The 15713-nt window shown below is 36.6% G+C and overlaps 1 protein-coding gene across 1 annotated transcript in view; it reads left to right on the top strand.

The window, feature by feature from the left end:
• The window catches only part of VWA8 (von Willebrand factor A domain containing 8), a 368026-nt gene that overhangs the window by 78838 nt on the left and 273475 nt on the right, over positions 1-15713 (top strand). Inside the window, exons 6-12 of the mRNA XM_007468612.1 lie at positions 283-447; positions 1034-1083; positions 1789-1897; positions 3910-4014; positions 7691-7822; positions 9764-9898; positions 9988-10065. Coding sequence (XP_007468674.1) covers positions 283-447; positions 1034-1083; positions 1789-1897; positions 3910-4014; positions 7691-7822; positions 9764-9898; positions 9988-10065 — 774 coding nt within the window. The remainder of the gene's footprint in view (positions 1-282; positions 448-1033; positions 1084-1788; positions 1898-3909; positions 4015-7690; positions 7823-9763; positions 9899-9987; positions 10066-15713) is intronic.

Raw genomic sequence — 15713 nt, 5'->3', positions numbered from 1 at the left:
CTCTTCCGACTGTTCCTTTGTGTTATTGACTAGGGTTTAGAGATCTGACCCACGTCGCCTTTGTTCCTGGATGCTTCTCCTTTCAAACACCAGTCTTCATTCTGTGAGCCTTCCCTGGTATCCTGTTCCTGATTGCACTTTGCTCCCTCCCTTGACAGTTTGGCTTCAAGAGCATTCTCAAATACAGTTTACCCAGCAGTCAGGACATAAATTCCTTAGCCTGGCTCTTGCAGTTGTGATCTCTATCATTATGCTGTAATTTTTGATTTCTTACTCTTTTAGAATCATACCAAAACAGAATTGGATGCTTGGAAGATTGTCCGAGTTAGTGAAGATTTCCGAGTGATCGCCTTGGGCTTGCCAGTACCTAGGTACTCTGGGAATCCATTAGATCCCCCGCTCCGGTCTCGATTTCAAGCTAGGGATATCTATTATCTACCCTTCCAGGTAAGTAGGAACAAGGGTAATTTATTTTATTTTTAAATTTGTTTTTAATTGAAGTGTAGTTGATTTACAATATTAGTTGCAGGTGTTAAACATGGTGATTCGATATTTTCATAGATTATACTTCATTTAAAGTTATTCTAAAATATTGGCTACATTCCCTGTGCTTGTAGCTTATTTTATACATAGTAGCTTATATCTCTTAATCCCCTCTTCTATCTTGCCCCTCTTCCCTTAAGGATAATTTATTTTTTAAATAGTTTTCCTGTTTATAATAAATTCAATTACTATAAAAATGTCACTGTGTTTGTAGATGTCCCCCTCAGTAGTTGATGGAAAGAAAAATGGATATAAAGGTAAAGAAGATCTCTGGAAACTAGAAAGAAAAGTTATTGTGGTATTATTTGTCTGAAAGATTTTTTTAAGAGACCAACTCCTCTTTTAGAAATGACATGTATCAAGAAATGATTTTTTGCTATTAATTACATAGTGTCTGCTAATTAAAAGGTTGAATTATGTCTGTCAAACATTTGCATTTAATCTGTTACATTCCTTATTAATCAATTTGATATGTTTTATGTTATTTTAGGACCAACTTAAACTGTTGTATTCAGTTGGAGCCAATGTTTCTGCTGAGAAGTAAGTATTTCAGATATATATATGGACACTTAACATTGAATTGGTTTTGCCCATTCATTGATCAACTGATTCATTCATTCATTCAACAACTGTTTGAAGAATTTTTCAGTAGCTATGGAACCAGCTAATGAAAAAGTTAATAAGACATGATCTTTGATGGCAAGAAACTCAAGATCTAGTAGAGTTTACAGATATGTGTATAAATACCTTACTTTAACAGTGTGGTAAGGGCCATAATTTCAGAGTATTGGGGGATGTTGCGGTTGAGACTTTATAAGGGCCATTTGAGATGGGTCCTAAAGAATGAGTAGGATTTTGACTGATAGAGAATGGAATTAAGGAGTTCTAAGAAAAAGTTTTTAAAGCATGGCATGAGAATATATGCCTTATTCTTGGGTCTATGAAAAGCTCCCGGAGGCTGGAGTTTGGATTTAGATTGAGAAAGGTGGGAGGTGACGCTGGCAGAGTAGTTTTGGGCCAGGTTATGAAAAATCTCACATATTGGGACAGATTTAAGAAACATATCTGTGAACCTAATCAGCTTGAGTTTGAAATGGAATATTATAATATGGAACTATTCCCTAAGAAATAGTGGATGTCAACTTTTTCAATTAATTAAATTGGCCCAGCTATTTTATATTTAACAGATTTTATGTATTATAACTATTAGAATAAAATTTAATATCACTTCTTGTTTTCCCCTAGAATTTCTCAACTCTTATCCTTTGCCACCACTCTCTGTTCCCAAGAATCTTCTACTCTTGGACTTCCAGATTTTCCTTTAGATAGTTTACCAGCTGCAGTTCAAATCCTGGTATGTATACAATAAATTAGTGACTGGTATACCCAAATGTGGCAAAGAAAACTTAAAAGTTAACCCTTGGAGATTAATCATTTCCATTTGCCTTGTTATACTCTTCTATAAATATTGCAAGGCCTGAGATTAATTTGCTATGCAGCCCAGGAAACTGTGCAGAGACCAGTGATGTGTTCTGAGTCCTTAAAGAGCTTACAGCCTTGGACGGGGGAAGGTAGACATGCAGCTCAGGTGAAAGTTCCACAGAGGGAAGGAGGACTTCTACCTGATCATGCAGAGGTCTGCGGCAGTGTAAGTCGTGCCTCAGACTCGCCCCAACCTGAGGCAGGGGAGCTGGGACTTTCACACTCAGCACCATCAGTCCCACTGGTTAGTAATCGTCCCAGGGGGCACACATTCCCAGGCACTAGCTGCTCTCCCATTCTGGGAGCCAAGCTGGCTCCAGGAGCTCAAGGGCAGTTTTCTTGGAAAGACCTGCAGCAGCTGGCTCTTGGAAGGGAAAGCTGGGAGGCACTTGAAGGAGGAAAATGGGTGAGGAGATTTGGTGGAAAACAGACGTTGTCCATCACAGTTTCACGAAGGTCATGACAGTAGTGTCTGGAGTGTTCCCTAGGCAGAGGGAACAGCATGGACCAAAGGTGTTAAATCACAAAAGGGCCTGGTGTGTTTTTCGGAGAATGATAATAAATTGTATCACTGGAGCAAGCATGTGTGCCAAAGAGAAAGGTTAGGACCTTATTGTGAAGTGTTTTCCATGGTGAGTGAAGTTGTCTGTATTTTCTGGTTTGGAAGAAGTGGCCCATTAGACATTATTAAGTAGATGGGATGTGTGGCAATCAGATATATGTTGGAGGAAGACACCTCTGCTGGCAGTGAGGTGAGGTGGGGGGAGCGTGGATGCACAGTGAACAGGTAGGAGACTCTGCTAAGGAAAGCATAATCCAAGGTGGTAGTGACACCACTTAGACAAGAGACTTATTTTTAATCTCTTGTTGCTTTTTATTTTACGTTTCCTGAGGGTCAGGGAGTTAGGTTTCCCAGGTATTGCTTACACTGTTCTATACATCTGGAACAGCATTTTTCCTCCTATTTATCACATCTTCTGCTTTTCATTCTTTTTGTTTTTTCCTTGGAACTTTTTACTTTGACAATTCTCAGATCTAGCAAAAAGTACAAAAATAGCAAAACGTAAATCCATAATCCCTTTAACTAGAATCACCAACTTTTAACATATTGCCACTTTTGTTTGCACTTTCTCATTTTTTTTCTAAACAATTCTGAAAGTAAATTGTAGTCAGTATTCTTAAGTACTTCAATATGCAACTTCTAAGAATTAGAACATCCTTCTACATAACCGGAACACCGTTATCACACCCCTCAGCATGTTAACAATAATTCTGTAATGTCATCTGATAGACAGTCCATATTGAAATTTCCCTAGTTGTCCTTGTTAGTAGACTTTTTAAAGTAGGGTAAGCCGAATTGGGAAAGCAATTTGGGGGGAAGGATTTGAGGATAGTGAACACTTTCTAACTTTGTAGTTATAGCAGTGAAGCTAGGATATGTGGATGAGATTAACTCAGATTAGGAGTAGAGGAAAAAGAGAAGGTACTTTGGAATGAGTAGGATAGGGAAGTGTGTTCAGACATGTAGTCTCAGACATGCTGAATGGGAGTCTATGGGACAATCATATAGTCACATCTAACGGGCAATTGAGAGTTTAGGTCTAGAGCTCAAGAAAAAGGTCAGGACTGGAGACAGAGACATGGGAGCCATCAACACATACACGGCAGCTGAAAGATGAGAGTGGGTGAGTTTACCAAGGGAAAGGGTGTGGAACAAGAAGAGGAAACAATGACTATTTGTCTTTGTAGACTTCTGGAAAACAGGAGAAACTTATTAGGTATATTGTTTATAATGCAATTTCAATGTCATATGTACATTTCGGTTAAATTTTCTGTGATTATTTTAGGTGTTCTTCATTCCTATGTATTTTTCCTCCTAAATAGGATTCCTTTCCTATGATGTCCATCGAACATGCAATCCGGCGGCTTTACCCGTACGCTGTTTTACTAGGACATGAAGGGAAGATGGCTGTGGAAGTTGTTTTAAAAGTAAGTATCTGATGGGGATATATGTATGTGTATAGCTGATTGACTCTGTTATAAAGCAGAAACTAACACACCATTGTAGAGCAATTATACTCCAATAACGATGTTAAAAAAAAAAAGTATGCGTCTGCTTCGCTTTCTTTCCTTACCTTTCCCATTTTCTCTTCTTGTCCCTTTTCCCTCCTTCGCATCTCTCTCTTACCCTTCTTTCCTACTTTTCTCTCTCCATCTTTCTTTCTTTCCCTTGTCTTCTCTTCTTTTCCACCTGTGGAGGCATTGTCATGTCAGTAATGGGGTGTAAACATTCCTTCTGCGTTTATTAGTAGGCATTCTACACTAAGGAAGAGCTTTTTCTCCTCCTCCATGTATTTATTTATTCATTTATATCAATATGCACTTATGGATCCCTATTTTATTCAGTGGGTTATAATTGATTACTATCGTCATTTATTTTGATGCTAAAATTATCCCAGGTTTTGGCCAGTGGGAGCCACTTCAAGTGGACCCTTGGCGAGAGAGAGTCATTGACTCACCCCAAATAATTCCTTTTTATGAAAGACTGTTTTTGTTTTTCTTACACAGTTTGGGTCAAGGTGTATAGATTTCTAAGGAGTAGGTAGAATGTGAACACTAAGCTGTTGTGGTCTTGTGTATAGGCCCTTCATTTTCTGGAGGCCAGAATTCGACATAGGGAATGGTGTTAGTTTCTCCCTTATCCCAAAGAATACACGGGGTCTTTGGGAGTACAGAAGTACTCTCTATGCAGCTAATAATAGTGAGAAGGGCTCAGAAGAGTGGAACAATAGATTCTAGTTACTTCAGTGGGGTTTTATTTCATATATCAGCCAACCCAAGAAACAGTATTTTCATTGATTGGTGATGCCAATAATAATAATAACAAAATAAAGCGAACAAAAAGCCGTTCCTCATAAATACTAAAAAGTATAGTTAGGGGCAGAATCTGAAAGAAAAACATAAAGAAGCAAGGGGAAAGTCATGGTCAATAAAGAGGCAAAGAAAGTAGAAGAGACAGCAAAGAATAGAAGCAGGGCTAGGGACAGTGAAATAGCAGCCACTGATGAAAGGGAAGAAAGGGATTTGCTGTGTGTGTGAGAAGGGGTGAGGGAGAGGGAGGGGAAAAAGGAGGAGGTGGAAGGATGTTAAGGAGATAATGAAGAACCATTTGGAAATGGGGAAATTAATTCCTATGCTCAAGGAGTTAGGAAACTACGAGTCTGACTGTATAGTTCACTCTAAGATTCATTCCAGGCTCTGAAACACGGAACTAGAACTCATCTTTGATTTAATTAACATCTGAGCTACTTTGGCATTGGTCATTGAAATAGAGTACCTAGTGTTTAAGAGGCTGTGATTACAGATGAGCTCCCTAGATGCCCATCAGCACAAAGTCCACTGCCTTGGGAACAAGGGTACTTAGGGTAGAAGAAAATGTCAGAGTTCTGATAAAATGAAGCAATGTAAAGTTTTGTGACACAACCAGGAGAAGGCATTCAGTGTCTAGATAAGTCCGTTATGGACAAAGGTCTTCATTTTTACTAAGAAAACACTTTGATGCGTTTCTGGTCTCTAATTTCAAAACTAGTCATACAACTTCTATAAAGTTATAGAATACCTTTAAAGAGTTGAGTTTTCCAAAGAAAGTAGTCAGTGCTGCTTCATTTTGTTTGGCCCTTATTTTGACCTTTATAATTAAGGGGAACATAGAGCACCGATTGAGGATCCCTATTACAAACAGGAATTCTTTCAAATCTGATTGTAGAGTTTTTAAAAAAAAAAAGGAAAAAGGGGAATTTTGTTACTTATGTAAGAGAAGAAAAAGTGATTGTCTTTTCTTGCCTTAATTTTGTGAAGAATTAGATATCTGTTTTACTCCTCAATTTCCTTTTTGATTAAGAGTCTTTAAATTTCCTATGCCAACACATGGTAACTCACCTTGCAACTTGAGTTCCTTTCCTATTTTAGTGTATTCTAGCCTACTATTTTTATGCTACTGAAATATTTTAGTTTGAATTATTTATAAGGACATAACCAGTATAGCAAGTGTGGTTCAAGGCATTAGTGTTCATTTCTGGAATATAAATGCTCTGACATTAACCCTATATCAAGTTAAACTGACATTACTATGGCTGGAGTGAAAACATACCCTTTAAGCTCATATATGTATTTTCTTAGAATTTAATGGGTCTAGGTTCTAAATTCCAGTGAATTTAATTACTTTGCTAAGGCTTCCTTTCCAATTGAACCTCCTTAAAATACAGTGTACCCCTTTTTTTTTTTTTGGCATGAAATTATGGTGTCAATGATTGTTATTTGTCTACAGCATGGAAGCAATTCCTACCACATTGTGTGACACCATGGGAGTTTGCATATATAAATTGTGCAAAGTATAAAACTTATGTTTTTTATGGTAGCACAAATAAACAATTTTTCTTAGGCTTGGGAAGAGGAATGAGTCTTGAGTACTTAAGACACAGCAATGAAGACATGATCTGGGCTGTTATGTTTACAGTGTTGAAGTTGAAAATAATTTTCTTCCCCAAAATATATTTTCTAGAGTTGAGTCATTCTGTTGAATAAGCAGTAATCTGTTCTTTCATTGAGTTTCAAGTCTTTCACTATAGTGATAATGTTCTAAAAGTATTGTAGGACTTGGGGGGAATACTTTCTGCCTGTTTAACACTAAAAATGAGTTAAGCTCTTCATAGTGAACATGCTGCTGTTAGTAGGGCATAGGATTTAATTAATTTTCAATTAGTATCCTCATTTTTCATATACTTATTTGTGTTCTCTGTGTGCATTTTTTATATAACGAGCTGGGATTAGGGGCTGTAACCTAGTGTTAGAACATTGATTATTGGCCTACATGGAGAAAGAATCAATGGTCTGGGCCTTTTAAATCCAGTTTGACAAATATTGAGAACCTACACTGTAGAAGGCACTGTGCCAGATACTGTGGAAGATTGATTGTTATACTTTATTGTAATCAGTTAAACTAACCACACAAGCAATCCGCGGACTGATGTCCAGGCAGCTATTAACTTCAGTTGATTTAAGAAATCAACTGATATAGGCCTTATTTTAATTTCCTTTAGCATGTTTTCAAGAGTCTAATCATCCTTTTCTAGGAAACTGGAACCTTCGATTATCAAGCATTGTAGGCTGCAAACTTCTACCAGATCAGAAACTCAGCGATTCCATTTCTTGGCATTTAGTAAATTTTAGGGACTATTTTCATATCACCTTAGTAATTAGCTTAAGTAGAATGAGTGGTATCTGTAAAAATAGGGGAAAAAATTCTCATTAATTTTTTTACCTTTATTTTTATAACATAGAGTGGGTTTCAGTTCTAATTAAGATGGAACCTTCCAGATATCCAACATTAATACTAAAATAAAAAGTAAATTACGGGCTTCCCTGGTGGCACAGTGGTTGAGAGTCCGCCTGCCGATGCAGGGGACACGGGTTCGTGCCCCGGTCTGGGAAGATCCCACATGCCGCGGAGCGGCTGGGCCCGTGAGCCATGGCCGCTGAGACTGCGCATCCGGAGCCTGTGCTCCGCAACGGGAGAGGCCACAACGGTGAGAGGCCCGCGTACTGCAAAAAAAAAAAAAAAAAAAAAGAAAGAAGTAAATTACATGTCTTTCTGGTAATTTTACAGCGCTTTGAACTCCAAGATTCAAGAAGCTCTGTGCTTCCTGAAGAGGTTGTGAGAGTGGAGACGATGACTGGAAACCATGTCTTCCAAGCTTCTGTCACCATCCGGATTGCAGAAAAAGAGGTGACCATTAAGGTAATGAATGAATCAAGGTTTGTACTTTCTAAGATGTGCCTTGTTCTGTCCATTTTTATGACCTAAATTGGGTTTATGATTCCCTTATAAGTCTTCTTTGGTTCCACAGCATCACCTCTATATACGTGTGTCTGTATATCTATATATCCAGAATCATGTATGTTTGTAAACTGGAAAAATTCAGGAGAAACATAGGGATAGTTTTTCATCAAAAACCAAAGTCAGCCTCTGGGAAAATCAAATAAAGTGTTTATTAATGAAAGCATTTTGTGTTCTGAGTCCTTGGTAAGAAATAGTCATTGTTTTCAAACATATTTTAACAACTAAGGAATGCTCTTTTCAAATAAAATCTTTGTCAGCTACATGAAACAGTTAAAAGAGGAGCTGTTGTAGCTGAACAGTTTTTAGAGGAGGGGAATGATATTTGCTCATAGAGCTCCAACTGCTTGCTCTGCCTCCCCTTTTTCTAACCCTTCCCTTGAGGGTCCTAAGAACCCTAAGAGGTGATAGGAAGCTAACTAGGAAACACAGCCTGAAAAATGCTGGCAATTAGATTGTAAGTGAATGTAGGAAAGAATAAATACTTGCCTTCTTATGTTATGACAGAGCAAGCATTCATGATAGGCTTTTTTGTTTGTTTGAACGTGATATTAGTAATACTTATTCAGGTCACTGTATTTACTCAGTCATCAAACGAAACATTGATTATGTCTACCATGAGCCAGGCTCTGTATTAAAATCCACTCAGTGCCTGCAGTGTACTAGTTACTGTATTTTTCTCTTCACATATATTATGCCATTTAAATCCCCCAATAACCCCGGAGATAACTTTTATTATCTCCATTTTATAGATTAGAAAACAGATGTGAAGAGGGTAATCAATTCACCCATGGTCACCAGCTACCAAATGGCACAGCTGGGCCTTCTAGACAGCACACTCCACACGACACTCTTCTGTCTCATTCAGATGAGTGACCTCACAGCTGATGGTCTAGGATAGAGGCAGATGAGTAAGAACTGCATTGGAATGGCTACGGAGATGTAGAGACGGGAGTAACACCAGGAGTCAGGAGAAGGAGTAGAGAAAGTTTCAGAGAGGAGATGGGGCTTGAGCTAAGTCTTATGACACAGGAGTTTTCCAGTGGCCCAGGAGTGGAAAGGTGATAGGACATTTCAGGCGGTTTGAACAGAATGTCCAGGGACATGAGATGTGAGCGAGCTTTCATTATTTGCTTCCCTTTGGTAATGGCTTTCTAACATCATTGCCTCCCGGCCCTTCAAGTTAGCCTTCTGTGTTACCACCAGGATAATCTTTCTTAAAACCAAATCTGATCTTGTCACTTCCAAACTTGTAATTCTTTAGGGTTTGTGTTGCCTACAGTATGATCAAGTCCGGAGTCCCCAGCAGGGCATGGAAATCCAGGAGACTTTAATAAGGAAGAGATAGGAAATAAAAGGAAGTAGGTGTGAAGGATGGGAGATTTTAAGAACAGATGCTTCTGAGTGGCAAACTAAAATAAGAGTGGAAAAAGATTTGTGGACAGTTTAAAAATCAGGAGATCTTTGGTGATTTTGGAGAATCCCAGTAGACTGATTTTAAATTCTGTACTTATAACTGAAATTTGGGCAAAAACCTTCATTCTCAAGCAGTGACATTGTTATTATAAGTTTTAAATAGTATGAAAATTACTTGATTCATATGAAAATGTCTGACAGCATAGGGCTTTAATTTTAGAGGGATGATTGATTTGGAAGTTTGATGAAAACGGTTATCAGATGTGTGAATGAGAAAATAATTGTTGCTCTATTGAAATACCAAAAACAGTATAGAATTGAATTGAGCAGGAAATTAGTAGGGGCTTTTCAATGGCAGTTGTATGCTTTCACTTAACTATTATTTTGAGAAAAATATGTGCATATTATATTTACCTCTCTTTATAGGTGCCAGCTGGAACCAGGCCATTAAGTCAACCTTGCACATCAGACCGTTTTATACAAACTTCAAGCCATAAACAACTACTGGCTGAAATGATGCAGTCTCACATGGTTAAGGACATATGTTTAATTGGAGGAAAAGTAAGAATAGCAGCCTCACTACTAAGTTCTGTTTCCTGACTTTTGGTGGTTTTGACTTATCCCTTGAATGATTGTGTTTGCATTTGTAGGGTTGTGGAAAAACAGTCATCGCTAAGAACTTTGCAGATACCTTAGGATACAATATAGAACCTATCATGCTCTATCAGGTAAGTAGTTCATTTTTAGCACTTGGACTATAAACATACTTCTGGACCATCAGCAGAATTTGTGGATACTCTTCCTTCAGTTGTACCTGTTAATTTTGAAGTAGATAAATAACTGAAACAGCTATCACATTGGAGTGCAGCTATAATTATTTGGAATTTTTGAAAGTGTGTTCTAGGATATCTGATGTGCCCAACATACCAGGGTCTGTTTTTCAAGAGAGATCCATTTTACAAGCATGTGTACACACACACAGTACATTTAATAGTAATTTGGAAATCTAAACAAAATAGGTTTCAGCAGCAGTGGGAGATAATTAGGTATTCACCAAATAGATTATTATTTTTTTATTGTGGCAAAATGTACATAACATGAAATTTACCATTTTAACAATTTTTTTAATTTAATTTTTTTTTCTTTTACTGAATATTTATTCTTAATCGAAGTATAGTTGTTTTACAATATTGTGTTAACTTCTGTACTGCAAAGTGATTCAGTTATATGTATATATACATTCTTTTAAAAATTCTTATCCATTATGGTTTATCTCAGGTTATTGAATATAGTTCCCTGTGCTATACAGTAGGACCTTGTTGTTTATCCATTCTATCATTTTAATCATTTCTTTTTAGTGTACAACTCACTGGCATTAAGTACATTCACAATGTTGTGAAACCATCACCACTAGCTATTTCTGGAACTCTTTTATATTCCCAAATAGAAACTCTATAACCATTAAATAATAAATTCTCTGCCTCCCTCTAGACCCTGGTAACCTCTATGTGACTTTCTGTCCCTAGGAATTTGTCTATTCTAGGTACCTCATGTAATGGAATCATATACTTTTTTTTTTTAAACATCTTTATTGGAGTATAATTGCTTTACAATGGTGTGTTAGTTTCTGCTGTATAACAGAGTGAATCAGCTATACATATACATATATCCCCATATCTCCTCTCGCTTGTGTCTCCCTCCCACCCTCCCTATCCCACCCCTCTAGGTGGTCACAAGGAATCATACACTTTTTGTCCTTTTGTCTCTAGATTATTTTACTTAGCATTATGTTTTCAAGGTTCATCCATGTTATAGCATATCTCACACGTTCATTCCTTTTTATGACTGAATAATATTTTTGTTTATCCATTCATACGTTGATGAACACTTGAGTTGTTTCTACCTTTTGGCTATTGTGAATAATGCTACTGTGAACACTGGAGTACAAGTATCTGTTGGAGTCCCTGCTTTCATTTCTTTTAGGTTTATATGTTGGAGTGGTATTGCTGAATCATATTGTAATTCTACCTTTAACTCTTTGAGGAGCTGCTAAATTGTTTTCCATAGCAGCCACACCATTTTACATTCCCACTAGCAGTGCATGAGGGTTCCAGTTCCTCCACATCCTTGTCAACACTTGTGATTTCCTGTTTTCTTGTTTTGTTTTGTTTCTGTGTTCATTTTGCTTTGCTTTTTATAATAGCCACATCCTAATGGGTGTGAAGCAGTAACTCGTGGTTTTGATTTGCATTGCCCTAGTGACCAATGATATTGGGCATCTTTTCATGTGCTTATTACCATTTATATATCTTATTTGGAGAAATACCTTTTCAAGTTCCTTGCCTATGTTTTAATTGCATTGTCTTCTTGTTGCTGGACTGTAAGAGTTCTTCATATGTTCTGCATATTAAGGCATTCTCAGATATATTATTTGCGAATGTTTTCTCCCATTCTGTGGGTGGTCTTCTCACTCTCTTTTTTTCTTTTTAACATCTTTATTGGAGTATAATTGCTTTACAATGGTGTGTCAGTTTCTGCTTTATAACAAAGTGAATCAGTTATACATATACATATGTTCCCATATCTCTTCCCTCTTGCGTCTCCCTCCCTCCCACCCTCCCTCTCCCACTCCTCTAGGTGGTCACAAACCACTGAGCTGATCTCCCTGTGCTATGCGGCTGCTTCCCACTAGCTATCTATTTTACGTTTGGTAGTGTATATATGTCCATGCCACTCTCCCACTTTGTCACAGCTTACCGTTCCCCCTCCCCATATCCTCAAGTTCATTCTCTAGTAGGTCTGTGTCTTTATTCCCATCTTACCCCTAGGTTCCTCATGACCTTTTTTTTTTTTTTTAGACTCCATATATGTGTGTTAGCATACAGTATTTGTTTTTCTCTTTCTGACTTATTCACTCTGTATGACAGACTCTAGGTCCATCCACCTCACTACAAATAACTCAATTTCGTTTCTTTTTATGGCTGAGTAATATTCCATTATATATATATGTGCCACATCTTCTTTATCCATTCATCTGTTGATGGACACTTAGGTTGCTTCCATGTCCTGGCTATTGTAAATAGAGCTGCAATGAACATATTGGTACATGACTCTTTTAGAATTATGGTTTTCTCAGGGTATATGCCCTGCAGTGGGATTGCTGGGTTGTACGATAGTTCTATTTTTAGTTTTTTAAGGAACCTCTATACTGTTCTCCATAGTGGCTGTATCAATTTACATTCCCACCAACAGTGCAAGAATGTTCCCTTTTCTCCACACCCTCTCCAGCATTTATTGTTTCTAGATTTTTTGATGATGGCCATTCTGACTGGTGTGAGATGATATCTCATTGTAGTTTTGATTTGCATTTCTCTAATGATTAATGATGTTGAAAATTCTTTCACTCTCTTGATAGTATCCTTTGATGCACAAAAGTTTTTAATTTTGATGAAGTCTAATTTATCTTTTTCTTGTTTTTGCCTGTGTTTTTGGTGTTATATTCAATAAATCATTGCCAAGTCCAATGTCATGAATTTTCCCCTATGTTTTCTTCTAAGAGTTTTACAATTTTAGGTCTTACATTTAGGTCTCTAACCCATTTTGATGTAATTTTTGTATATGGTGTAAAGTAAGTATCCAACTTCAATCTTTGCATGTGGATATCCAGTTTTCCCAGCACCATTTGTTGAAAAGACTGTCTTTTCTCCATAGGATGATCTTGGCAATCTTGTAAAAAATCAACTGACCATATATGTGATGGTTTGTGTCTGGGCTTTCCGTTCTACTCCATTGGTTTATATGTCTGCCCTTATGTCAGTATCACACTGTTTTAATTACCATAGGTTTATAGTAAGTTTTGAAATCAGGAAGTATGAGACCTCCAACTTTGTTTTCTTTTCCAGGATTGTTTTGGCTATTTAGGGTCCCTTGAGATTCCAGATGAATCTTAGGATAGGTTTTTTCTATTTATGAAAAAAAAAAAAGTTGAGGTTTTGATAGTAATTGCAATGAATCTATAGATCATTCTGGGTAGTATTGTCATCTTAATATTAAATCATCTATTCTGTAAACATAGATGAATTTCTGTTTGTTTATGTCTTTTTAAATTTTTTTCAGCAATGTTTTATAATTTTCAGTGTACACGTCTCATCTCCTTGGTTAAATTTATTCTTAAGTATTTTTGAATGGATTATTCTGGTGGATGTTCATGCTGAATATAGTATTATAAAAAAGCAAACTTACAGCTGGTGTTTTTACAGAGTGAAATTTTCGGTCATGTATTTTTTTATAATGATATCTCTAAGACATTTTTATCCTGCTAATTTACTGATTTCTACGTATTCGTGTTTGGCTGGTTATGGTATCTTTTTACTTCTAGCAGAGTCTCTGTTTCTTATTCTTGGAACAATTTTAGATAGTGGATGTGATATACTATTTACTTACGTTTTAGGAAGCATTTTGTGTTTTTAGTTTATTCTTTTGTTTAACTTTTTAATTATTACTGACAATAAATATATTTATATTAAAATTGTTCTTATTTTTGAAAAATGACATTTAAACCAGTTTCTTGCTGTGACCTTATCATAAAAAATTTTGTTAGCAACTCATATTTCAAATGATTCTGTTGAGAGTTTTTTCATGCTGCTTTAAGTTACTTTGTGCCTATGGGTTGAATTGGCCAGAGTTAGAAGCAATTATAATCACATGGTGCTGGTAACTTTTGGGCTATAAGCAGAAAAATCTATTGTAAAAGATATTTGAGAATTCTCCCTGAAATTAATTTTTTTTCTTTCTTCTGGGTAACTTAACTCATTCAAAGTACTAAGGTATCATTTAGTATTTTGAGTTACTTTGAAAAGAATTTTGGAAATGAAACAGAAAGCATCCTGCCTTGGTATAAAACTGTGGAGGATTTATACCTCCTACTATTTTGTACAGTTTTTGTTATCATATTTCTAGAAATACAGGTAAAGGTAGTTATATAAAAAAAGAGGAAAAGATAATTAAGATAATTAACTGATTAAGGACTTAAAAGATTCAAATATTTGCTAAGAAATACTCCATGATTTTAAAAGATGAAATTTATGAAGAAGCATATGATCCAAGCTTATGAAATCATGAAGAATATGAATTAAGGTGAAGAGACTTAAACCAGTACTGATATCCTGAGTCTTGAGCAATAAACATGTAGGGGAAAGAAAATAAATTTCTACATTACACAGCAGGTGAGAAGTCTTAGAACCCACTGAAAAAAATATATATTTATATATGTTTTTCAAAAATATATTTTAAAGTGAGTCTTTATGAATTGATTCTAGGTCTACTGGATTTTTTAAGGGAAATAAGGAAATTGGCAGGAGAGGGGAGTATATTTTTTGCTTAATTCATGGAAGATGCAATGAAGAATACCCTGCCCTCTTAGAAAATCACCCTCTTGGTGATGGTTAGCTCAATATGCTAGTTCATCTGTCTATACCTTTCCATAGCTCAGGTTAGAAGTGATCTGAGGATGGCATTTTATCATCTCACCAACCTGTTAACCATCAGCTTTCTAGTTTCCAATGAAGATACTTTTCTACCAAATAATGGAGAGAAAAAAAATTCCAAATCATCAATATATTTTTAAAACAAGTTAAATTTTATTATAAATATATCATATTCCACTTATAAGTCTAGGATAAATACAAGCATAACTTAACCTTTCCAGCTGCCATTGCTTTGAAATCATATGGAGAAGACCTTTTGAGGATAATATTTCTTTTCTCTTTGACTCCATCCCCATTTATTAGTAATAGTATTTCTAAAGTTGTACACATTATTATTTTTTACACTAAAATAAAAACTCCCGGGGCTTCCCTGGTGGCGCAGTGGTTGAAACTCTGCCTGCAGATGCAGGGGACACGGGTTCGTGCCCCGGTCCGGGAAGATCCCACATGCCGCGGAGCGGCTGGGCCCGTGAGCCATGGCCGCTGAGCCTGTGCGTCCGGAGCCTGTGCTCCGCGGCGGGAGAGGCCACAACGGTGAGAGGCCTGCGTACCGCAAAACATACATACATACATACATACATACATACATACATACATAAATCTATCTATCTATCTATCTATCTCCCATTCTAATGAAAGCTGGAAATAATTTATGCCTCATCAATTTTTTTCCAGACAGTACTCTTTCTGTATCAGATTTCTGTAGTCAATTTTTGGTGATTCTTACACTGTAGTGATAAATTACCCTATCAGCATATGCTTGAACTGTGAAGATTGCAGTCACCTCATCCTGCTATCCATTAAAAGAAGAACCAAACAAGAGAGTATGTATGTATCTATCAATTAAGCTCTCTCAGCTCCACTGAAAAACTACCGAAAGTATCCTGCCA

Source organism: Lipotes vexillifer, unplaced genomic scaffold (assembly GCF_000442215.2).
Source record: "Lipotes vexillifer unplaced genomic scaffold, Lipotes_vexillifer_v1.1 scaffold479, whole genome shotgun sequence".
NCBI lineage: Eukaryota > Metazoa > Chordata > Mammalia > Artiodactyla > Lipotidae > Lipotes > Lipotes vexillifer.
The sequence above is the reverse complement of the archived record's forward strand: the minus strand, read 5'-3'. Positions and strand labels throughout refer to the sequence as shown.